The sequence below is a fragment of the Malus sylvestris genome, chromosome 14, assembly GCF_916048215.2.
Source record: "Malus sylvestris chromosome 14, drMalSylv7.2, whole genome shotgun sequence".
Taxonomy (NCBI): domain Eukaryota; kingdom Viridiplantae; phylum Streptophyta; class Magnoliopsida; order Rosales; family Rosaceae; genus Malus; species Malus sylvestris.
The window spans coordinates 1,309,006-1,333,829 of NC_062273.1; the positions used below are offsets into that span (position 1 = coordinate 1,309,006).

Sequence of the window (24,824 nt, forward strand, 5' to 3'; positions counted from 1 at the left end):
GAGCATCTCAAGAGGGGAGGCCAAGTACAATATAACTATCCGAGGTTGTCGCCTCGAACTAGGCAACTATACCTCACACATTATCCAAGGTCTCTCTCATCCTCATTCTTTATGGCGTCAATAATTATCCAAGGTCTCTCTCATCCTCATTCTTTATGGCGTCAATAATATTATGGTCTGATAATATTTTTCTTCGTTTGTAAGTGAAATATTACATGTTTGACTCACATGAATGATGAGTTTGATATTTAATCCTCTTTCTTAGTAGAATATCGTTGTATAAGAAAAAACTTCATCGTTTATAAACTTAGGTAGTTGTGCCCGACCATATTTCCATGGGGCAACTTTTACGGAGAGTCCTATTGTTGTTGATCTTACTTGATCTCATTAGGTACGAATATTTCGTTAATAAAGTAGTCCTACCAGATATCTTCTCAAATCAAAGATGCGTTTGGGGATGGTATGTATGAATAATTAGCATGAAAACCGACTAAAAGTTTGAAAACTAAGAATTAAAAACGAAATTTTTATGGAATTTTTTTTGAAATGTCATATGAACTTGTACGCCTTTTTCAATTTATCATATAAATTAAAATTTTAAGCAATATTTCATATCAACTTTCTGAAATCATCAATTTGTCATCTCATCCTAACTCCGTTAAGTTTTCCATCCAAAATTCAAATGACTTGTGTTCAAGGTTATTTCTATCATTTAAGATCTTTTCACAAGTTCTTTACTTTTCTTTAGCAAAACTCTTAAATTTTGTGTTCCGACTTCCGAGGGTATTCATCTGGATCATTGTGTTTCAAGTAGCGTATATGCATCTACAACTTCATTTCTGGCACCAAACCTCAACTCGTTTCTCATATTACAAGGTCCATATAAAATTTGATTTCATGACATGCTAAACTGAACACTCTAGAATTGTTTTGATCTAATGCAACTTAATAGAAGAAAGTGGGGTGTTAAAATGACATAGATAACCCTAAACACAAGTCATGTGCCTCACACATGACTTATTTTGGATGGAAAACTTAACGAAGTTAAGGTGAGATGAAACTGAACACCCCTAAACACAAGTCATGTGCCTCTCACACATGACTTATTTTGGATGGAAAACTCAACGAAATTAAGGTGAGATGATAAATTGATGATTTCGGAAAATTGGTATGACAAATTACTTAAAATTTATAAAGGAGAAAAAAAGAAAAAAGAAATAAAGAAAAAAGAAATAAAGAAAAAATAAATGCAGGCTGTGGGGTTCGAACCCACGCGTACTTATGTACAGCAGATCTTAAGTCTGCCCCCTTAACCTCTCGGGCAAACCTGCTTCACGTTTGTAGTTTACTAAAGCCTTCTATTTATCCAACTTCACATTGAATACAATTATGCAAGATACAAGAATAGCACTGCTGCCGCTGCGCGTTTCGTAAAACTTAAAACCCTAAAACAAAGATCCAAGGCAGAATTCGACATCTTCCCAATTCGGAGGTCTCACAGCCATGGCGGAGCACTTGGCATCCATCTTCGGCACAGAGAAGGACCGCGTCAACTGCCCCTTCTACTTCAAGATCGGAGCTTGCCGGCACGGAGACCGCTGCTCCCGCCTCCACACCAAGCCCAGCATCAGCCCCACCCTCCTCCTCTCCAACATGTACCAGCGCCCCGATATGCTCACCAACCCCGGCGTCGACCCCCAGGGCCAAGCCCTCGACCCCCGCAAGATCCAGGACAACTTCGAGGTCCGTCTGTTTCTCTCCCCCCCCCCCCCCCCCCTTTCTCTTTCTCTTGAATTGGGATTTTTTTTTTGGGTGCAGGATTTTTATGTCTCGAATTGGGATTTTGTTTTTGGGTGCAGGATTTTTATGAGGATCTGTTCGAGGAGCTGAGCAAGTACGGACAGATCGAGAGCTTGAATATCTGTGACAATTTGGCTGACCACATGGTATAATTTTCAATTTCTAGGGTTTTTTTGGTGTGTAATTTTTTAGTTTTCTAGTTTTGTTTGACTAATTGATTGTGTGTTTGCGTGTGTAGGTTGGTAATGTGTACGTTCAGTTCAGGGAGGAAGAACATGCTCAAGCTGCGCTTCAGAATCTCACTGGCAGGTTCTATGCAGGTTAGTTCCCCATCTTTTTCTTATCTTGGTATGTTACGAACATGATGGTCGATATTCGTGATGCTATGGTGGTTTTATCTGCCGCTGTAATATGATTTGCCGAAGTCCTTTTGATTGATTCGTGATCGGTAGATGTATTGTGCTACATGACAGTTCAGTGTTTATTGCTCATTTTTGCTGAACTTCCAACTTAGAGCCGAGCTATTAATGAGGATTGGGTTTATTTTGAATTTTCGATTGATTGAATTTTTAAACATGCTGTCTATCAGGGCTGGCCTTGAGACTGTTGGATTTAGGATGAAAGCAAATCGTGCATTCACACAATCGCACATAAGAAACTTCTTTGTATATTGTTAGAAGACCATATGTATGTAATAGATTTTCAATCATGTGAGTGAGTTGCTCAAATTTTAATATGTGATGGTGTTGCATAATTATTTCCTGGCTTGGCATTATCATAAACTATGACAGTTCCATGGATAAGATTAAATAATAAATCTGGTTTCAGGTCTTTAGGTATTGAGATTCAAAGTTTCAGACCATGTCCAATTTAGCCCAAGTGGGTTGGAACGGCCGAATTAGGTTTTCTGAACTACAAGCATTGTACTTTGGTCCATCTTTTAATCATCTTAGATTATGATTTGATGAACTACATTTGTTCAGGTAACTCATAGTTTTTCAAGGATGTGTATATTGGATGTACTCTTGTTTTTCCTTTAATTGGACAAATCTTGAATCGATGCTTATCTATTATAGAGATGGATTGGTTCTTATATGTTTACATGTGTCTAGTTCTACTCGTTCAAACATACTTTATTCATATCTATATCTAGGCCGAAAGGGGAAGTTTCATTCCATTGACCATAAAGTTTACCTATGAGTAGATTACAAAATTTACTTTAAAGAAGAACTAAAGGATAAAAATGTCGTTGTTACATAATGGTTTGTAGATGATTCATACATCGACTATAAAACTTGATCTGTAGAAATGACTGCATGGTTGTCTTATAGTTGTTCGACCATTAAATTAGAGCACACGTATTTAATTCTGCAGTAACTTGTAAAACTGTTAATCATTACAACCATTTGCAAGTTAAGGTAATGAAGCTTTATCCTTCAGAATTGAATATATTGGTAGGATTCCATTCAATTTGAGTTATTTTGAATTGTATATGTTTGAATCTGGAGAGTTTTAAATTTTCTTGTCAGCCGGTGGTGGTGGCACTCTTATTGTTCTCTGATCTTTTTCATTGTTTTTCTTTCATTACAATGATAGTACTATTAGTATTAGTAGAATTACTGCTATCATGCAGTTACTAATGTTTTGGTAATATGATGAATGCTAAACATTCTAGGGCGTCCCATCATTGTCGACTTTTCCCCCGTGACGGATTTTCGTGAAGCTACCTGTAGGCAGTACGAAGAAAATGTATGCAATCGAGGTGGCTACTGCAACTTCATGCACTTGAAGAAAATTAGCAGGTGAGATGGTACTTTTCTCTTATTTTGCAAACAGCATGATTTTCATAATGACTTGTTTGTTTATGCACGTACTTCTATAAATTGTTAGGGAGTTGAGGAGGCGGTTATTTGGGAGAAACAAGCGAAGGCATAGTCGCAGTCGAAGCAGAAGCCGCAGTCCTCAAAGGCATCATCGTGGTGGTTATCAGGAGCGCCCACATGGAGGTCGTGGTTTTGGTAGAAGAGGAGAAGATGACAGAGATCATCGTTTCAATGATAAGAGCAGGAGGCCTAGAAGCCGCAGTCCTGGGCGTAGAGGAAGAAGTAGAAGCCCTGTGGGTGCTGGGGGAAGGAGGAGGAGTCCTCCAGCCAGGGAAAGTAGTGCCGAAAGAAGGGCTAAGATCGAACAATGGAACAAGGAGCGGGAACAGGTGGACTCTGGAAATAAGTATGATGACAATAATAACAGCAACAATCAGGATGATCAATGGAATGGTTCTGCAGAGAACAATGATCAGTACTACGACGACCCTCATCAGCAGCAGCAGTAGCACGCTAGATACAAAATTAATCTTCCTGCTTCCAAGATCAAGCCTCAGTTATTTCAAGCAGCTTACCGTGCTACTTGTATACAAGATGGCTGTTGTCCAAGAACTATGTCCATTATCTAATGTGATGGGTTTTGGAGGCGGTAAGGTAATTTCGTGATCTTGGTGCAGGAGTCTGCTGCCTACAATGGTGAGTTTTTATTATAGGAAACATCGTAGTGTACGTGAAGTAAGAGACATGAATGTTTTTACTGGAATTACAAGATATTTTCTGAGATGTCTTGATTAAGTTTTTCAAACCTCTGCTGTTAGAATTGTTAGCGTGATCATTTGTTGCTGCTTTTCCTAATTCGGGTGACTGACGGTGATTATATTATTATTCCTGCTACTTCCTTTATTCGAGTTTCTGTAGGATATGGCTCCCTAGTAGTTTATTCCCTGCATATGTGTCTGTAGGCCTTTAGTGCAATTGTAATTCTTGCTTCGGAAGAAATCAAATAGCAGTGTATTGGTTTTATCGAAAAATCGCATTCTCATCAAGTCTCAAAAGTAATTAACAACTGGTTCTGTTTTAACCAGCTTGGATGAGAATTGACTGCAGTTGATATGGGAGGCATTTTCTATGTAAAATTGTTCTGAATTCTATGGTTTTCGAATTTGAGACGTTATGAGTAACCGTTGCATTATTTTACATAGGTGTTCGTTGCTTTCGTTTCTTACCGAGATTTGGTCATTCTCGTGTTTAGAATTTCTGAAAACGGAGTTCAGTTAATTGAAAGTTAGGAACAGATGAAAATTTCACAATTTACCTCTCATTGTTGCACACACCACAAGCTAAAGCTTTCTAAGTTCTGGTCACCGAATTGAAGATGTTGCCAACCTCACAACTTAGTTACACCGATGAAGCCTACATCGTACGTGTGACGGAAGAAGATGGATCAAAATGTCTCCGGCCAAACGATCAGCAAATTCTGGGTGATCATTTACAGGTCTCTGTTACTTGGAATGTCAAGAGAACTTGCTATTCGGAATTTGAATGGCCAATCAAAAATTCATGCATTTGATGGTATATACTATATGCTAATACCATCATTAGAATCGGAATACTCGCAGCAGAAACACGTAGACGCCATGACATTTGAACACATGATATACGAGAAAATACCCGTTCTCGTTCCTTGGTTGCCGGGCGCTGGTTGGAGTGTTCTTCTGAATCCGCCGGAGCCACAGACGGCTGCGCTGGTTAGAGTGTTCTTCTGTCTGCGGATTCGGAAGAACCATTGGCAAACGTTTTCGACATGATTCAGAAAATATGCAACATGACGCAAGAAGTTGGACGTTCTTGTCACATTCGACAAGCAAATTACACTCTTTACCTCAACAATATGAAGCAGTGGAGCGGAGAACACTAGAGCCTAGGTGTGGTCTTTTTAAGTACTTTTCTCAATGAACTGCAATTTCGTTTTCGGCAATTCTACACACGAGATGACCAAATCTTGGTAAGAAACGAAAGCAACGAACAGCGACGTAAAATAACGAATCATAACGTCTTAAATTCGAAAACCACAGAACTCAGATTAATCAACTGCAATAAATTCTCATCCATGCTGGTTAAAACAGAACCAGTTAGTAACCAATAATCTCCGTTTATCTTGCTAAACCGAACTTCTTTCTTCTGGTCAAAATCCCAAAACATCACCATGTAGAGGGTGGAGAATAATCTGCCTCTCACTTTGCAGCACTGTGCTTTGCCTTTGTATGGCTTTGCAATGCACCATCCGAGTTAAACGACCTGCGTGAAGAACAGTGCAAGAAATTACAATTCCGTTTACGAAGAAACAGACAGTAGCAAGAGTTGAAACTTGTTCAAAAAATGAAATAGAATTACCTGTTGCAGGGTTGGCAATGGAATGCACCGCTTGATTTAGGAGCCTGCTGCTTTGACTGGTCGGACGTAGCTGGTTTTTTCCCAGTCTGCTTTGAAGGGTGTGGAGTTGCTGTGTGGACGCTGCCCTTCCTGCTACCTGCACTGACAAGTAGCAGTCAATTAAACATCTCCGCTTATATAATGGTCAGACAATCATCTCCATTTCAAAACGCCGCTGTGTGACAGGGAACATGTAACATATTCAATTGAAATGAGACTACAGACAGCACCCACCACAAAATCCAGGTTTACAAGTTAAAATTTGGCAAAGTACATGTTTAAATTTATTAAAACTTTGTAATACGCGTCTTCCACAGCACACACGAAACTGTTTAAAATGGTAACAGAATGAGAAAAAGCATTGGAAGACAGAGAACTTTACCAATCTTTTCAGGAGTAACAAACTTTGGCTTCTTGTCATTAGCAGGTGTTTTAGAAGATTCAGCAGGTCGCTTCTTGCCAACATCAGCCTTGACAACAAAAAAGACGAATACATTTACTTATCAACGATAATTTGATAACGAAAACAACACAGAAGGGATATAAGCACTCTTGGACATCAAAAAGTAAAGGCCTTTATAATAGGAGCGTTATTACCTTCTTCGGAGTTTCTTCATCCTCTTCACTGTCATCGTCACTGTCAGAATCATCATCACTTTCGTCAAAATCTTTACTGCTATCTCCCTCAGCCAAGGCCTATAAAACAACTCAGCAAGAAGATATATTCAGTACACATTGTCTCTGGATAATGCCATGCAAAATTACATCAACAAAGTTAAAACAATAATTTGTAATAAGCCAGAAAAAAAGTTTTAAAAATTCAGTAATCAGTTTCAAATGCAAGAAGTCGATCACTCCAGAGTGTTGTAGACATAATATAATGGCACGAATGTCAATTCAATTTTTTAAATGCCAAACTTCTAGTAGTCACATCTGGGAAATTTCTGTACACAAGTACGCATGCTCCAGAGCCAATAATTGTTTCCGATACCCAGAATCTATATTTCTAGAATTAACACCTAAATAAAGCTTTTTCTGTTCATATTTATTATGGATTAATACCGCAACTAAATATACCTAAAGAACAGAGATTATCGGAACCTTTCTAAACAATTACATAGAAATTGCACGTACAATACGTCCCAGAACACAAGTCCAATATCGTATATAACTTGGGCAATGAACATGTTTGTTTCAGATGTACTTTTCTCAGTTAATCACGGTAGGTAAATTACTGTTAGACATTCACATCTGGTAAAATATTTCAGTTATCGAAAGGAAATTCAAACAGAATTGAAAGATGTGAATACCTGATGACCAACAAACTCATCATCATCATCGCTACTAGCTTCCTTTTGCTCAGATTTAATAGGCTTCTTAGCTACCTCAGTAACATTAACCTTTGCTTTTCCTGCAAGCCAACTCGTTCCAAATCACAATATAAAGTTATTAAAAAGAAGAAGAAAAAGCCTCAAATCCCAGTAATAAAAAATGAATCAGTATTATCTTTACCCTTATCAACCAGAGTAGGTGCCCTAATAGGTGGTGCATCATCCTTTTCAGAATCTAGAAGAAAAAACAGATCAACAGCTTAAGAATCAAATGCGCTTGGAAGTTAGAACTATGATAAAACCAAATATCAGAATGGTGACTCACCAGACTCCACAATAGTGAAGACAAAACATAGCAGTCAAGGATTTAACAAAAAATTCAATGTTCAAGAAAGTAATCTGAGAACAAGTAACATGTAAGACACACCATTTAACGTGAAACGTCATTAAAAAAAAGGATATCACATAGACTTATATCCAGTGAAGTGGACGCTCCCATTTTTCCAGTTATGGGATAGCTCAAATTTCTCATCAAATACAATATCAAACATTAACTGAGGGGATTTCTCAGCAGAAAGAAACCCAAGAACAAGCTTCAGATCACCAACTTTTGCAAAGAGTGAAATAGGATCGCCTCCCTTCGCTTTCTTAAGGTCATCCAGACAAGCCTGCATTATAAAAATAAATTTTACACAAACTTGCGCAACATATTAAAGGCAAAAGAAACAGAAAAATGAAAAATTAACAGTCACAAAATTTTACAGCTAGCTGACTACCTGCGAAAGATGCAGAAGCTTTTCACCAGGATCAACAACAAGAGACTGACCACTTTTTACCTCAGCACCTGGACATTGAGTCACTTAAGTAGTCATTAATAACTGAAAATTTGAAAGTAAAGAGAAAAAAGGACATTGAGGGAAAAAAGTAAGAGATGCCTATTTTGCAATAAAAATTAAACAAGGGAGGGAAAAAACGCAAACGAGATTCCTGAATCACATCAACCCGATGCAAAAACAATTATGGAATAGATATCACATTCTATTCAATAACTTGAAACAGATAACAAATCATCCTTAACATATATCACATACAACTGTATTCACCACAAGCACATTGCATTGGTTCAAAACGAAATACAATGATTATAATTTTGTTACCATGGCACCTTCAACATGTACAAAGAATTAACACGTGCATTGCTGTAACTAAGAAGTAAGAAGCCACATGAAGAAAAATAACCTGGAATCTTAAACGTTAACCATCTCAACAAAAGAAAATTAAAACTTATGCTAGAGCAGAAATGCCACGCATGCCAAAAATCCAAGTTAAACATGTCAGCAACTGAAAAAACATTTACAAACTCAGACTAATTATATTTTCCATTTATTTTCTCGGCAAACAAACAGAGTGACTTAAGTTGTAAATAAGCAACAAAAAGCCACAAAAATACTTTCAAAACATTTTAGAAAGAAACAGAAGCTAAAAAACCTAAGTCAAGCGCTGCGAAAATTAACCACACCAGTCCTGCCATTTTCCCTAGTTTTCTCAGCAACCAAACAGCAAAAGAAGGTACTTTCCATTTATTTTCTCAGCAACAAACAGAGTGGATTAAGTTCTAAACGAAGAACATGGAGCCAGAATAATTTTAAAAACAAAAAAGGGCTTAAAAACCTAAACTCAAGCGCTACAAACTTCCGATCCACAGCATAAAATTTTAACCAGACTAGTACCGTCATTTTCCAGATTTTTCTCGGCGACCAAACAACAAAAACGTTACAAATAAAAACGCAAAAAATTCGTAATGAGAAAATAAAACCCTAACAAATCAAACGATCAGGGAGCGAGAGAAGTTTTCAAAATTACATAGAGAGACAGAGAGGAATACCCCAAAACTCCATTGCTTGCTAGTGCTAGGTCTTCTAGAAGGCTTTGCGGAATTTTCAATTTCTAATTTTCGGTTTCTTTTTCGGTGACAATTTTAATCTTGAGGAATGAGGCGGATCATTTTATATGGAGGCTCCATCGGGTTCTTCCCTAGAGAGATTTTAATGTGCCCGCGTTATTTGTACGGATTTTTTTTTTAAAGTTTCCTTTTCCACAATGACATATAGCGTAAGTTTACGTGCTCGTGTTACAAACACATTGAAATAATTCTCGTTTTTACAGTGAGATGAAGAGTGACAACGTTACACATGTCAAAAGGTTAAGCCTCACTGGTTGAGAGAATTTTCAATGAGCCAATGTCAAGCCCGATTGTTTCGAAGATTTTTTGAGCATGTCTAGTTCGATACATCAAGTATAATAATATAATTAATTAAAAATTAAAAAAAAATTTCATCGAATTATATTATAACATTTGATATACCAAACAGTGTTTTCAACGGACATAAAATTTTTACCGACTGGTTCGGCAACCCAGAGGCTGATGAGTGACCCAATCGGGCTTAGAGGCCAATAAAGTGCAAATTTTTAATTTCATAAAATACCCTTCTGATCAAATTTCATAAATACCTTTATTTTCGAAAATTATTATTGACACTCTAAAAATCTCATTTTGCACTCCAAACTTTCTATAATTAAAAAAAGAAACACTTCTCTCTGCAAAGAGCCTTGATGATTTGCAGGTGCAAGCGTTGTTTAGAAGCTGTGAAGGTTTGAGGATGGACCATCTGGCAAGCATTGGCTCGGCACAGTGAGGCCTTATAGACGATTCACACCTTCGTTTCTCAAACTTGTCTTATCTTACAAGTCTTCGTTTGGGGTATGTTTCTTTGCGGCAAGAAGACCGTGAGGAGTGTAGAATGAGATTTTTGAAGTGCTAATGACAATTCCTTTATTTCCTGGACAAACAAACTTAAATACAAGGCTTTTGGAAGAAAATAGTTAAAAAATAATACAACGAAAATTCCAAATTATACAACACATTTCCTCCAATCGACGAGCTAAAAAAATAGAATTACAAAGAATGTAAATCCTTTGAACAAACTAAGGTCAATTTGTAGATTGAATTTCTAAATCTTCCTAACTTCTTCTGGGATTCATTCAACACATTTCACATAAAGAATGGACGAGCAGCAGGATCACAATGAACTTCTATAACGAATCGCAAACTTCAGATAAATTACGCAAGTCGCCAGCTACCGATTCTTTCTATTTCTCTGTTTTCTTCGTTGATTCCTTCACGTACTCCTCCTTCTCGTTCAACCACAGGTCTGCAAACTCGCAATGCTTCCAAGCTTCAAACCACGGTCCTCCACGAGTGTAGTGTACAGCCTTTGGTTGTGTTTGGGGATCATTTTCAACGACCTTGTTATGTCCCTCGAGGAAATTCCACACAAATGGGATCGACCCTATTTCATTATCCTCGAGCCACTGAAACCTGTGAAGAAAAGCACCCGTTTCCTTATTCACAACCTCGGGTGTCAACACCTTGTTCTTGGGATGCCCACAGTTATACAATACCATGGAGGACCAGTTCTTCCTCGGATACACAGTTTGAACGGCTCCATCCATTTTTGTTGTCTCTTTTGGAGTATAATCATGTTGAACACACATTATAGCGTACTTATTGTCAATCAAGTCTCGCAGCTCCTTAATGTCAGCAAGGTAAAGAAAATCGCAATCCACAAACATTGCCCAACCTTCATAATTCGCCAAACGTGGAGTCAAGAACCGAGAAAATGAAAACTCAGTGCTTTCAAATTGCCCTCGTTCACGCCAGTAGAGGCCATCCTTTCGCAGATCTGATTGTTTGATTGGTGTGATCTCAACAGGGATTGAAGACCGCTTCAAAATTGAGTGGCGACAGACCTCATATGCGAGATCTTCACGTGGATCATAACCCACAAAGATCTTAAAGGGATTTTCCTTAATGTTGCCATTAGAACTCACTGGATGAATCTTCCCATCACTCGAACTCATCTTAGCTGATAAGATGGTACCTCACTGTTCAGAATCAAAACAACACGCAGAAGATTATTCAGACAATGAGTTTCAAATAAGTAATGAAAATCGTCGACGGATATAGAAATTTTCATGACATGGAATAAACCATGGATTATATGACAATTTCTCTAAAATCCAAGCAGGGAAATGGCCGATCATACAAATACCGAGTTTAACTAGTCGATTAATTGCTGAGCAAGGAAAAGATTATTCCAATTGAGATAAGCTGCCACCAAGGTATACAATTCACAGATCTGAATCGAAATTCAAAGACCATAACAAAGGGATTGTTCTTATTTACTAGTTCGAGATCTAAAACATCACAAACAACAACACTAGTGTCATGTGTTACCAAGACCCCTGTTTGGTTACCAAGAAAATGAAGGAAAATTGTGGATCTTAACACTTTCTGCTGCAATGGGTCAATTATTCATTTTCCAAAAATATGGAATTCTAGTTTCTGAGTCTCAATTTGGCAAAGATTAAGGATCCGAGCATTTAATTCCTCAATTTTCCATCATTTTCAATTAAATTAAACCAAAAACAAAAAACAAAATTCTGGGTTCTGCGTAATAAACCAAAATCAAATGCATACATCAAATGCAACTTAATCACCGTATATCCAAGATCAAAGATATTCATACAAGAAATCCAGAAAACCCCATATTTTTTAGTTTTAGAGAAATGCAGAAACACAGAAGCTAAATCGTAAACGTCATAAACCCAGAAATACACACAAAATTGCGGAAGCAGTACCTGGAGGTGGAAATGGCGCAGATCTTGCTGCAACTGCGGTGGCGGTGGCGCTTGTATATTCTTTTCTTTTTCTTTTCTTCAACTTTCCGGGAAAATTTATATGAGAGGACTGAGATCAGATATTTTCAATTCAATGGCACAGAAAGAGAGAGAGAATTGAGCGGCAGCGGAGTGAGTGGCTGGGCTTTGATTTGTGCAAATATATAGGGAGGGAGATTTACTATCATATGAGACAGAGATCATGAGATTCACGTTAAATTGACCATATATATGGCCTCGACCTCGAAAATAATTTACATGAAACGAGCACGATATTATTGTATCGTTGTTAAACCGACACCGAAAAATTATCTAATTATACCAATAAATATGTAAATATGTATTATTCTATTATAATACTACCATAAAGATGCATGTAAATCGCTCTCCTTGCTGTGGTGGCGCTTTTTTATTGTTCGGTGCGTGGGGTTACCGCGTATAAATTGTCAATGCCCATTGCATATATATATATATATATATATATATATATATATATATATATATATATATTTTTTTTTTTTTTTTTTTTTTTTTTTTTTTTTTTTTTTTGTCAAAGAGCTTCATTGAAAAAGGAGACAAGGCTCCAAAACAAAACCAACAGACCAAGACAGCACACAGTTGAGGCCAGCACAATTATACTATGTCGGTGCGCCCACAAATCTTACTGACCTAGTTACAACGTGTGCATTTAAATATAGGTATATTTTTGCTCATCATCATTTAGTACGATGTATGCTCACCATTTTATTTATTATCGTTAAATGAGTTTAAATTTCAAGATTCGTGTAATGGATAAACACAAATCTTAAAAATCAAACTCATCTAACGGTAATTTTCTATTCATCATACACTCTTCATATATGTGTTTTTCTTTCCAAATATAGAAAGTTTTATATGTAGAATAAAAATTTTAGAATGTCAATCATAATTTTCTATATATATTTATATATATAATTTTGTAGTTTGGGTAAAATATCTAAATATGAAATTAAATATATATTTTTGGAACTTGCCGTGCAGTGTTTTGGGGGGGCCCAAAATATATAATTTTAAATATGTGTGTGTATATATAATATATATAAATATATTTTAGAATTTGAATTTAATAAAATATTTAAATATAAAATCATATAGTTGTCTTGAAAGTTGAAACTTGGCATACAAAATGTCTTGGGTGGGGTGAAATAGAAACTTCAGCAACAATTCACCTTTTTTTTTGGAAATTTAACGCACAGAGCAAGTCTGCGATGGACCCATTTGCAATGCTTATGAGATCTTGAAGGTGCTTCGGTGGCGTCCAGAGACTAATAAAAGTGATGGTAAGTTGGGTTTTTTTCATTGGATTTTGTAGCTTCCAATTGGGTGTTTGTTGTAATTAACTAGGTGTTCTAATAACTGGCAATTTTTTTTACAGTGGAAGTGATTTTGGAGGTGAAAAATGAGTTGATGAAGAGTAACCAAGAGAGTGAAGTTTAGGAAGAGTGGTCTGGAGATCCATGTGTTCCAGTTCCATGGGATGGTATTACTTGTGAATCTGTTGTTGGTTATGTTGTCATTACTGTATTGTAAGTTATTTTTTTCCATTTTCTTATAAGTTCTGCAAATGGCTTTCATGGAATCATGAGAATATGGCATTTTTATTGAATTATACTAGTTTTCAGTGTTGTGGGATGCTTTGGGAGTGAAGTTTTATCGGGTTTTTTCGACAAAAACGTATTGTTAAAGACCATAAATCCAGAATTGTGATAAATGCCTTAAAACCATAATAAGTTTAACATAGAATATTTGATAATAATTTTTAGGTTCTTGTTAAATTACTAAAAAAGGTTTGATTGCAAAGTAGGTAAAAGAAGACAGTTATCAGCTTTCAGCGGAAATTGATAATTCATTAGATTAATTGCTTTTGCTTTCTTAGAGTTATTTCATATATAACTTTGCTCATGATTTCGAATTTCAGGTATTCTGAACAGTCATAGTTCTGCATGACTCATTTTTTATTTTGAATCGGTTCTTCTTTCCCACTCCACTTACAGAGGTCAGGACTCAGGTACCCGATCAATGCTTCTCTTCTCTTATGCTTCTTTTTCTATATTTAATTTGTGAGTGTTGTGGGATTTTCGATTCTAGGGTTTATGATTTGTTTATTTTAATGTGTATTGTTTATGCGAAATCAGAGTATTCACTTGTCTAGTGTCTATATTGCAGTTATAAAATTCGAACTTGTGGATGCACTTAATAAAGTGGTTAAATCCCTTCAAGAAGATACATGGATTATGGGTACACTTAACAAGGTTGGTTACTTTTGCTTCCTAACTAGTTTTGGTTCAAGATAATTCAAAGTTTTGATGTTGAATTTTACCATATTTTTTATGCGCCTTGTTTTGTGTTGTGTCATTTGTATCAAACTGTTGTGTTGGGTAGTGGGTAAAATTTGAATTTTAGTTTTCTTCTTTATCAATTTGTTGTTTATAGAATATTGAGTTGATTGTTGATTGTTGATTGTGGGGTTGTGATTTCTTGATTGAAAAAGAGTTGGTTATCATGCCTCCTATTAGAAATAGTAAGCCCACTAACAGAAACAGAAAGTATCTCTCTGGGTCTCAAAAAAGAAGAAATAAGGAAAAGGAAGAAACATTAATAAAGTCTTAGGTTGGATCTCTTAGTAAGTTTTTCAAGAAACAAGATGATATTTCAGTGAATGAGGAACAAGGGAATCATGACAGTAATGGGGAGAAAGATGAATTCACGACTGAGATTGATAACGAAGAGCAAGATGAGCAATATGAGCCTCTATCTGACGATGGTATTAAAGAGCAAGAAGATGAAATTCTGATTGAGACTGACATTGAAGAACATGATTAAACTAATGAGAACGGTAAGGATAATGAAATTGTCTTTCCTTTGAATACTGATGATCCAGGGAATTGGGATAAGATTGATCAAAATCTTAGGGACATGTTAGTGGAAAGAGGTTCTAAAAGAGTTGATGATGTTGCATTTCTGAAAGATAATTCAGGTAGGCATTTTTCTTCTGTACATTACATTAGAAAATTGCCTAATGGGGAGATGCAAGATAGGAAGTGGCTAGTATACTCATGTTCTTTGGATATAGTATTTTGTTTTTGTTGCAAGTTATTCAAGCAAATTGGAATCAAGACTTACCTGGATAATGAGGGTTTGAAAGATTGGAAGAATATTGGTCAGAGGCTTACAACTCATGAAACTAGCAATGAACACATTCACTTCATGAGTGAAAGGATTAAATTGGAAAGAAGATTTCAAAAATGTAAAACAATTGATGAAAGTGTGCAACAACAAATGAGCAAAGAGAAAGAACATTGGAGACAAGTGTTATGGAGGAAAATTGTTGTTGTGAAAAGACTTGCAAAAGTTACTTTGGCATTTCGTGGAGACAATGAGAAGCCGTATGAAGAGAATAATGGAAATTTTTTAAATGTGATTGAAATGATTACTGAATTTGATCCTACAATGCAAGAGCACATTCGGCATATTGATACACATGAGACTCATTACCATTATCTTGGTCACAAGATTCAAAATGAATTGATACAACTGTTGGCAAGTGAGGTCAAAAGTGAAATCATAGCAAGAATCCGAGAAGCAAAGTATTTTTCAACGATACTTGGTTGCACTCCGCTTACCAGTCACAAAGATCAAATGTCTTTTATAATAAGGTGTGTGGATGTTACAAAAACTCCAATAAAGGTTGAAGAATTCTTTTTAGAATTTCTGAATGTACATAACTCAACAGGGTGTGCACTGTTTGATGTGCTTTTAGGTGCATTGAGCACTCTTAAACTTGATGTTGATGACACAAAGGGACAAGGTTATGACAACGGTTCAAATATGAAAGGCAAAAATAAAGGCGTGCAAAGCAGAGTACTTGAAATAAATCCTAGAGCATTCTACACTCCATGTGGCTATCATAGCCTTAATCTTGCACTTTGTGATATGGTCAACTGTTGTCCTAAAGCTATGTCTTTTTTTGGAGTGGTACAACGTATATATACATTGTTCTCATCCTCAACAAAGCGATGGAAAGTTTTTACATATCATGTGCAAGGAAGTCACACCCTCAAACCGTTGTCACAAACTCGTTGGGAAAATCATATTTAAAGTGTTAAACCCATAAGAGAAAGCGCTTAACAGATAAGAGATGCTTTGATTCACTTGGCAAATTCTAGTGAAGATCCTAAGTCAAAGAGTGAAGCCGAATCCCTAGCAATCCATGAGCTGGAGAATTTTAAGTTCTTGTTAGGTATGGTTATTTGCCATGAATTGTTGTTTGCTATTAATACTGTTACCAAAACTCATAAAAAAGAAGACATGCGTATTGATGTTGCTATTGATCAATTGAAAGGGCTTATATATATTCTTGATCAGTATAGAGAATCTGGATTTGAAGAGGCAATGAATGAAGCTAAGAAAATAGCAAGTGAGATGGAGATTGAGCCTATTTTTCTTGAGAAACGCATTGTTGATGCACAAAACCGGATGGTCTTGGAACAACGTAAATCCGATTGTGGATCTGCAATGAAATGTAAATAACACAAGATGTATCGTGGTTCACCCCAAGGTTTGGGCTACGTCCACACTGATTATGTATTTATTTGAGGGAATAGAGAGGGAGAGGGTGAAAGCTTCTGAGAGCTTCTGAGGATGAGAGAGGGGATCTCAGGCCTAGGAATTGGCCTCCGAGAGTGAGAGTGAGGCCCCTCCTCAATTGTGAGGGTGAGGGGTCCTTTTATAGAATAAGGACTCCTCACTTATTACATATTTGCCCCTTCCTTTATCCCATAATTACATTTAAGTCCCCTGAGTATTTGTACGAGATCTAAATACGAGGCCCTAAATATGGTATAAACAGTAGTCCCCCAAGTCTTCAGTCAAGAGAGTCTTTTGGCTGGAGACTTGAAATTCAGTCCATGTGTGGGCCGAAGTAACTAGATGTCGTCTAGAACTAATGCTTGATATGAGGCGGTGCCCAATCTGAAATGATGCTCAACTAGAAGTAGCACATGTTGCGAGGCCGTTCTGCTTTGTAGCTTGTGTTGCCTTGGTTGGCTCGGCTTGTGGCGTTTGAAGGTGAGGGAGTCCCTTTTATAGAATAAGGGCTCTCTCCTCAATACATAAGTGATGGGTTAGAGTTGATGCTCGCAGTGAGACAGTTGCTCAGTAGGCGGCGATGCTCTCTAATGGTGGTGAGGGAGTCCCTTTTATAGAATAAGGGCTCGCTCCTCAATACATAAATCATGGGTGATCTTTCAATGAAAGTGAGGGAGTCCCTTTTATAGAATAAGGGTTCGCTCCTTAATACATAAATAATGGGCTAGAGTCCCCCAAGTATTTTTCATGAGGCCCAGTTGAGGCCCAATATATGGTACATAATGTAGTCCCCCAAGTCTTCGGTCAATAGAGTCTGTTGGCTGGAGACTTCAAATTGAATCCATGTATGGGCCGAAGTGGCGGTTGTTCGGAGGCGGTATTTGTATACCCTGCACTGAAGCTTTGTAGGTGAAGCTTTTGTAGGTGAAGCTTTGCAAGTGAAGCTTTGAAGCTAGAGCTCTGTAAATGAAGTCTTTGAAAGCTAGAGCTTTTGTAAATGAAGCTTTTGAAGCTAGAGCTCTTGTGAATGAAGCTTTTGAAGCTAGAGCTCTTGTAAATGAAGCTTTTGAAGCTAGAGCTCTTGTGAATGAAGCTTTTGAAGCTAGAGCTCTTGTAAATGAAGCTTTTGAAGCTAGAGCTCTGTAAATGAAGCTTTCGAAACTGATTGACATGAGTGATGCTCATGAATGTTTATGTTGATTGACATGAGTGATGCTCATGGATGTTGACATGAGTGATGCTCATGAATGTTTATGTATGATTGGATGAGTGATGCTCATGAATGTTTATTTATGGTTGACATGAGTAATGCTCATGAATGTTTATGTATGATAAATATGATTAATGCTCATGTATGATTTGAAGTATTGGGGGTACTTTTGGTGACCTGGCTGGTGCTATTTTGGGCTTATGGACCTTCGCCCTCTACACAACATTACAGCCCATTTACTTTGGGCTTTGCCATTTTTTTTTTTTTTTTTTTTTTAAATTTTTTTTTAACCCTCTGATGGGGTTTATACAAATGTTTCCGAAAGATAAGGAAAATAAATTACATCATTCTGATGGGATATTGATTCCTCATTTTTGCAGTGTCTCCATGTGCATCCCTTTTGCTTTCCTCTTTTCTGCTTTCCGAAATATTCTCCCAACAACATGATCTTTTTCTTTTCTGTTCCTTTCTTTGATCTCTCCACCTCCAGACACACTCACTTGCTTTTACTTTTACTTTCCCTTTTCTTTCTCTTTTCCTTTTGCTTTGTCCGTCACTGCCTTTCTCTTTCAGCCTGGTTTCTGCTGTTTGAACACAAGCTGGTGTACTCCAGCTGTAAAAAATGTAAATAACGTAAAGAACGTGGCCTCCCACTCCATTTCTTTGTCTTCAGAACCCCACCTCAATGACCATTTGCTATCGTGGTCAAAGCATGTTCAGATTCACGTGTTCTGTTACTGGGCACTTCAGGTTTAAACTTCATGGGAAAACTCAAGTACTGGGCAAATTTCAAGTTCCCATTGATAATGATTTCTTATCTGAACAAGATCCATTGCAACTAAAACCCGAAAAGATATTGATCTTTCCATTTCTCTTTTTCTTCTTGCTTTGAGACGGGGTTCTCAGTGAAGTACTCGGAGTTCCTGCCTGCTCTTTGGTTGCTTGTGCTTCTGACCACCTCATTCTCTTTAACAGAAATAAACGCAGCAGCGCCAACCTTAGAGAACAAAACGTAATTTGCCGTCCTAGCCTGCCGTCATTCCTACACTTGGCAGCGCCAAACCCTCGCCAACCCCAGCCTGGTCTTCTTCCGAGTTCCTTCTGAGTTGACCCGTTCTGTATCAATCGAGCCGTTCGATTTCGCCGCCCTTTTCGTGTTGTTTTTCTTGCCGGAGCCCCGTATCAATCCAGGCCTTCGGACCTGGCGAGGTTCTCTGACCTGGTCGACCCGCCTGAGTCGTGCGCTGGGTGTCTGTACAAGTCACCAGGTCGGGATCCTGTCACTGCCGAGCTCCTATTGCAGAGGCCGACGCTGAGTTCCTCCATCATTTAACCAATCCAAGCTAGAGAGACAAGACAGAGATGAGAGATTTGATTCCCTGAATCTGCCTTGCTAGATTTGCCAGAACCAGTGCCTTTCTTGCCGGAGATGGAGTCATCGGAAGAGATCAGGCGGTGCTTGTAGATGCGGTTGGTGGGTTCTGGGATCCGTACCCGAGAGAGATTGGGTCGGAGCAGGTCCATGAGGTCGAGCGTCGCTCTTTGTGCAGAAAGAAAGGGTTTTGAGATTGGATAGGCAAGACGAGAGAGGTGAATTTTTCTGTATGCTTTTGCCTTTTGAATACAAAAGCAACAGGCAATTCGTTTTGAAATTTCTCTGGTATTCTTCGTCTTGTCTCGACTCTACTGGAGTGATGAGAGAGAATGAGAGAGTGTGTCTTGGCATGCCTAATGGGCTGTTTCTAAAACTTGTTTTTGAATGTGGTTTTGGAAATGGATTTTTGGGCCATTTCTGGGTTTCTAGAGAGAGAGAGAGAGATGGGACTGGGATTTTGGTTTGGTGTTTATGCAGAATCACGGCAGAGGTGAAAAAAAAATGAAAGAGAACCGACATAGTTTTTTGTATCGATTCCCACAGACGGCGCCAAATGTTGATGCACAAAACCGGATGATCTTGGAACAACGTAAATCCGACCGTGGATCTGCAATGAAATGTAAATAACACAAGATGTATCGTGGTTCACCCCAAGGTTTGGGCTACGTCCACACTGATTATGTATTTATTTGAGGGAATAGAGAGGGAGAGGGTGAAAGCTTCTGAGAGCTTCTGAGGATGAGAGAGGGGATCTCAGGCCTAGGAATTGGCCTCCGAGAGTGAGAGTGAGGCCCCTCCTCAATTGTGAGGGTGAGGGGTCCTTTTATAGAATAAGGACTCCTCACTTATTACATATTTGCCCCTTCCTTTATCCCATAATTACATTTAAGTCCCCTGAGTATTTGTACGAGATCTAAATACGAGGCCCTAAATATGGTATAAACACGCATCATTTGAAGAAAGAAACAATTTGATGAGAGTGCTAGTGAAGCGGCAACACAATCAGCAATTGAAGCTTTTAGAGTTGATTACTTTATTTATATAGTTGATCAAGCTCGTACTTCACTTCATATCAGGTTTGAACAATTTTAGAAATACGAATAAACTTTTGGGCTTTTGTTTAATTTGAAGAAGTTAAAAGATATAGACAATGATAGCTTGAAGGGTTTTTGTATCAATCTTGAAGGATGTCTTAAACATGATGAGCATTCTGATATTGATGGAAAAGACTTATTTATAGAGCTAAGAATCTTAAGAGAAACTTTGCCGAAGGAAATAAATCGGGCAATGGAAGTGCTGAAATATATAAGACAAATTAATGGTTGTTTCCCAAATGCATGGGTTGCTTATCGTATTTTGTTAACCATACCAGTTACAGTTGCCTCTGCAGATAGAAGTTTCTCAAAATTAAAGTTGATCAAATCGTATCTTCGATCAACTATGTCACAAGAAAGATTGAATGAGTTATCTATTTTGTCAATTGAAAAAGAATTGGTTGAAAAGTTAGATTATGTAAACTTAATTAATACATTTGTGTCTAAAAACGCGAGACGTGTAATATTTAAGTAATGTTTGCATATATTTCTTCTTTGGATATGAATTCTAATGATTTTTGATGTAGAAATGAACTTTTTCATGTATTTAGCGAAATCTTTTCTTATATATATAAATGTACAATGAGTTGGGTGTCAAAGAACTTTAGGGCCCCTACTCGAAGGCTCGCCTAGGGCCCCCAATTTCTCAGGGCCGACCCTGAATATAAACCTGTTTTTTTGTTCTCAAAATTTTTTACCATTAACTTTTCTAAAATAATATATATATATATATATATATATATATATATATATTAGTTTATCTTAATTATGCACAATCATCTAAAGGGAAGTGTTATTGACACTTTAAAAATATCATTTTACACTCATCACAAGTGTATATTTCTTTCTAAATATAAAAAGTTTAGAGTGTAGAATGAGAAATTTAGAATACCAATAACAATTCTGTTAAAGCGTAAAAATTTCATAATTAACACTTACCAATTATACTCCTACCTCTTGCTACACGTAATAAATACACTTCAATTTTTTACTACACACACACGAAACATGCTAAACATACTCCAAGCACTTATACACACACATCATTAAGGTCTAATTATCTAACGCACATCGTTCCGCTCTTTGAGCTATCATCTTCATTTGTCACTATCAGTATATTTTAGATACCTTTATTTGTAAATTAAATGTTTCAGTTTTGACTAATATAAATAATGAGTTATGAATGGTGAGAGATTTGATTTCGATCCACAGAACCCAAAACCTAATTATTATGTCCAACTCATTATTTAACTTAAATATCTCATTCTTTCTCAGCCTTACACGCGCATGAGATGCTTTCATTCTTACATCCATTGGGTGCTTTCTTTCGCTTTTCCTTTTTTTTTTTTACTTATTGTATTTTTATCCATGATTATTTAGTCTAGTAACAATGTGACACACTATAATATTACAATATTATGTTAGCAATATTGAATTTAAATTTCATGGTAGCTGGAGGAGATTCTCTCTTGAAATCAAGAGGAAATTGTTGTAATAGTTCCTCAACTTTACTCAATTGGAGCAATGGTTCCTCAACTAAAAAGGCATGATCATTAGTCCTTAACTCTTTAAAACGTGCAGCTATGGTCATTTTCATCTACTCCATCTGAACTTCTATCAAAACAAGTTATGTTGGAAGAATCATTGTTACAATTGGATTAAAGTTAAAGGGACCATTGCTCCAATTGGGTTAAAGTTGAGAGACCATTTCTCAAATTACATTAAAATTGAGGTAATTTTGTCAGAAGTTTTAACGGAAGGCCTAATCGGATAAATGGTCCCCGCGGTCATAAGGTATTCGGATGATAGCCTCTGTGGTAAAAAAATTCGGATTTAAACTCATGTGGTCACAGTCTGTTAGGATTTAAACCCTTGTGATATAAGTCTGTTAGGATTTATGCCCTTCTGTCATTCCTCCATTAGGTTTAGGTTGGCCAAATCGGATAAATGGTCCCCGTGGTTATAAGGAATTTGGAAGATAGCCCCTGTGGTAGAAAAAATTCGGATTTAAACCCCTGTGGTCTAAGTTTATTAGGATTTATGCCTGAAATTAGAGGTTCTGTCATTCCTTCGTTAAGCTTACAGGTGGAGCAGAGTTTCTTTGAGGAGACGCGACAGAACGAGGTGGAACTAATAAATCACATAATTCATTAAAATTCAAGATCTAATATATCAAATAATTCAAAATACCTTTATAAAATTAGCGAGTTTTTGACTCCCGAATGTCCAACCGATTAATTAATTCTTTATAACATATTCTATTTTTCTTTGACAAATAAGAGTAACGTTGACGTTTTCCCAGAATTTTACGTAAACACCTTGAGATAAATAGTTTTTTTTTTTGTGTAATTGTAAATGTGAAGTAAGTCTTCATATCCTATTGGTGAAACTAACTATTTGAAATTCAACAGATCTTCTGTTTTCGTCTTTTTCTTCTTGTGAAATAACTGAGATGAATGAATTTTTTTACCATAAACTGAAATCTTCTCTCCCCCTCTTTTTATTGTAAGATATTTTTTTATTGATAGATACTCAGAGAAACTCTGCTCCACCTATAAGCTTAACGAAGGAATGACAGAACCTCTAATTTCAGGCATAAATCCTAATAGACTTAGACCACAGGGGTTTAAATCCAAATTTTTTCTACCACAGAGGCTATCTTCTAAATTCCTTATGACCACGGGGACCATTTATCCGATTTGGCCAACCTAAACCTAATGGAGGAATGACAGAATGGCATAAATCCTAACAGACTTAGACCACAGGGGTTTAAATCCTAACAGACTGTGACCACAGGGGTTTAAATTTGAATTTTTTTACCACAGGGGCTATCATCCGAATACCTTATGACCACGGGGACCATTTATCCGATTAGGCCTTAACGGAATTAACGAAAATGACCATAACTGCACTTTTTGATGAGTTAAGGACCAAATGGTCATAGATTTTTAATTTATGGACTATTGCTCCAATTGGGCAAAGTTAAAAGACGATTGCTACAATTTTCTCTGAAATCAATGCGTAATCTCAGTATCGATCTAAAAACAAACAAGAATACATTTTAATATATATATATATATATATATATATATATATATATTGATTAAATCTTGATCTCGACCCACCATATCGGCTGATGTTGATTAAGAAAAATAATTCCTACTTGGTTCTAATGATTTGTGTGACTATGCCAATTCATGAAGGTGGACACTTGATTTTCTGGCTGGACGGTCAAAGTTGATTTTAATTGTTCCATCAAAATATTGCTCTATGTTGTCTAGATTGACTAAACTATTTTGGATACAACTGGCTTGCTTTCATTAATCAAACACCAATCTGAAGGCAAACTGATATCTGATCACCTAATAGTTATGGGTATTTTGATGTTGGCATTTTCTTGATTAGTTTGGATTAGGAGTGTATGGTCTCTATGACTTTAACTAAGGCATGGAAATTCATGTTTGTCCCTATGACTTTATAGTAGACTCTAAAATTTAAAGCTAATGGTTGGACTCTTTCAAGGACTTGGTAACATGAAGTTTTTATGTTTTATGTGAATGCTTTCAGTATGTGGCGGTCTGAAAGACTTATTGTGAGATTTGGGAAACAATCAAAATGAATTGGTCCGTTGTAAAGATTTGACTCAATCATTCCAAGAATGCTATCACTAAAGTCAGTGAATCTTGCATCTCAGAGACATAATAAAATAAAGGTATTGATGCGTCTTCTTGTTAAGGGCTTGATTACTATTTGGACTAGACCTATGTGAATGTAATTGTAACCATCTTTTCTATGAGTTTTGATTTGTTCTGGTGTGAATAATTGACAAGTTTCATGTTCTTTACTAAGAGCATAAGTTTTTTCAATGTTTTGACTTGGTGTTCACTTCTAAAAGAGGGTACTGACCTTTTTTTTTGTAAATGTTTTTACTAGAAACCTTGGGGATATTCCAATCTCTAAAGTCGACACTGTCATTTGTTTGAAATTCTAATTTCTGTTCTTCATTTACTATGTTTGGAATTCTACTTAAACTGGATCTGAAGCTAGTGCTGGCAGTTGAATTAGATCTAAATAATCTATTCATATTGCTCAAAATGCAGGTTTTCAATATACATAAATCTTACTGGCTATTACCTTCCTCGCGTATTTGCTAAACTCCCACTCCGCTCATACCAATCCTATGGACTTATTGTTTGGAACGCGTCTTACTGTTTGGGTTGAAATTAAACAATCCTACTTAGAAGGTTAACAAATAAGATAAGCTGTAAATGAAAAACTGAAAGATGAACAAATGTAGTGATTATAAAGATGATAACTCAATTACCACTCACTTGGCTTTGATACCAAATGAGGTGGAAGATTTAATGATAATAACGATAAGGACAATTAAAC

At 36.8% G+C, this 24,824-nt stretch overlaps 4 protein-coding genes and 1 non-coding gene across 6 annotated transcripts; 2 read left to right on the plus strand and 3 right to left on the minus strand.

The window, feature by feature from the left end:
- Nucleotides 1–1,248: 1,248 nt before the first annotated feature.
- On the minus strand, nucleotides 1,249–1,331 carry TRNAL-UAA (transfer RNA leucine (anticodon UAA)). The gene has a single exon. It is a non-coding gene; the product is annotated as a tRNA-Leu (tRNA).
- Nucleotides 1,332–1,380: 49 nt separating this feature from the next.
- On the plus strand, nucleotides 1,381–4,526 carry LOC126600156 (splicing factor U2af small subunit B-like). Its single transcript, XM_050266706.1, has 5 exons — nucleotides 1,381–1,743; nucleotides 1,860–1,946; nucleotides 2,039–2,120; nucleotides 3,476–3,602; nucleotides 3,691–4,526. The coding sequence occupies exons 1-5, from the start codon at nucleotides 1,504–1,506 to the stop codon at nucleotides 4,130–4,132; spliced, it is 978 nt and encodes a 325-aa protein (XP_050122663.1). The 5' UTR covers nucleotides 1,381–1,503; the 3' UTR covers nucleotides 4,133–4,526.
- A 1,131-nt stretch (nucleotides 4,527–5,657) lies between these two features.
- Nucleotides 5,658–9,439, minus strand: LOC126600157 (histone deacetylase HDT1-like). 2 transcript variants are annotated; one of them, XM_050266708.1, is made up of 10 exons: nucleotides 9,273–9,439; nucleotides 8,164–8,231; nucleotides 7,850–8,055; nucleotides 7,713–7,726; nucleotides 7,569–7,622; nucleotides 7,367–7,467; nucleotides 6,654–6,752; nucleotides 6,439–6,526; nucleotides 6,018–6,153; nucleotides 5,658–5,921 (listed from the first exon to the last, which is right to left on the minus strand). In XM_050266708.1, exons 1-10 carry the CDS (start codon nucleotides 9,283–9,285, stop codon nucleotides 5,858–5,860), a joined length of 843 nt encoding a protein of 280 aa, XP_050122665.1. In that variant the 5' UTR covers nucleotides 9,286–9,439; the 3' UTR covers nucleotides 5,658–5,857. The 2 variants fall into 2 exon arrangements, with proteins under 2 accessions (XP_050122665.1, XP_050122664.1); XM_050266707.1 differs by having other exon boundaries at nucleotides 8,164–8,246; nucleotides 9,273–9,421.
- A 755-nt stretch (nucleotides 9,440–10,194) lies between these two features.
- Nucleotides 10,195–12,423, minus strand: LOC126600158 (protein CDI-like). The gene is made up of 2 exons (XM_050266709.1): nucleotides 12,089–12,423; nucleotides 10,195–11,332 (listed from the first exon to the last, which is right to left on the minus strand). The coding sequence occupies exon 2, from the start codon at nucleotides 11,306–11,308 to the stop codon at nucleotides 10,538–10,540; it is 771 nt and encodes a 256-aa protein (XP_050122666.1). The 5' UTR covers nucleotides 11,309–11,332; nucleotides 12,089–12,423; the 3' UTR covers nucleotides 10,195–10,537.
- A 2,245-nt stretch (nucleotides 12,424–14,668) lies between these two features.
- Nucleotides 14,669–19,296, plus strand: LOC126600361 (uncharacterized). The gene is made up of 6 exons (XM_050266947.1): nucleotides 14,669–14,687; nucleotides 14,823–14,930; nucleotides 15,048–16,027; nucleotides 18,537–18,713; nucleotides 18,857–18,975; nucleotides 19,155–19,296. The coding sequence occupies exons 1-6, from the start codon at nucleotides 14,669–14,671 to the stop codon at nucleotides 19,294–19,296; spliced, it is 1,545 nt and encodes a 514-aa protein (XP_050122904.1).
- Nucleotides 19,297–24,824: the final 5,528 nt, after the last annotated feature.

Coding starts and splice junctions, on each gene's coding strand:
- LOC126600158 (XM_050266709.1), bottom strand. CDS start 11,308: ATGAGTTCGAGTGATGGGAAGATTCATCCAGTGAGTTCTAATGGCAAC.
- LOC126600156 (XM_050266706.1), top strand. CDS start 1,504: ATGGCGGAGCACTTGGCATCCATCTTCGGCACAGAGAAGGACCGCGTC. Junction 2,121..3,475: donor CACTGGCAGGTTCTATGCAG/GTTAGTTCCCCA, acceptor TAAACATTCTAG/GGCGTCCCATCATTGTCGAC. Junction 3,603..3,690: donor CACTTGAAGAAAATTAGCAG/GTGAGATGGTAC, acceptor ATAAATTGTTAG/GGAGTTGAGGAGGCGGTTAT.
- LOC126600157 (XM_050266707.1), bottom strand. Junction 8,056..8,163: donor AGCTTCTGCATCTTTCGCAG/GTAGTCAGCTAG, acceptor TTTATAATGCAG/GCTTGTCTGGATGACCTTAA. Junction 6,527..6,653: donor ATGAAGAAACTCCGAAGAAG/GTAATAACGCTC, acceptor TTTGTTGTCAAG/GCTGATGTTGGCAAGAAGCG.
- LOC126600361 (XM_050266947.1), top strand. Junction 18,714..18,856: donor TCTGTTACTGGGCACTTCAG/GTTTAAACTTCA, acceptor TCTTGCTTTGAG/ACGGGGTTCTCAGTGAAGTA. Junction 18,976..19,154: donor CCAACCTTAGAGAACAAAAC/GTAATTTGCCGT, acceptor GTATCAATCCAG/GCCTTCGGACCTGGCGAGGT.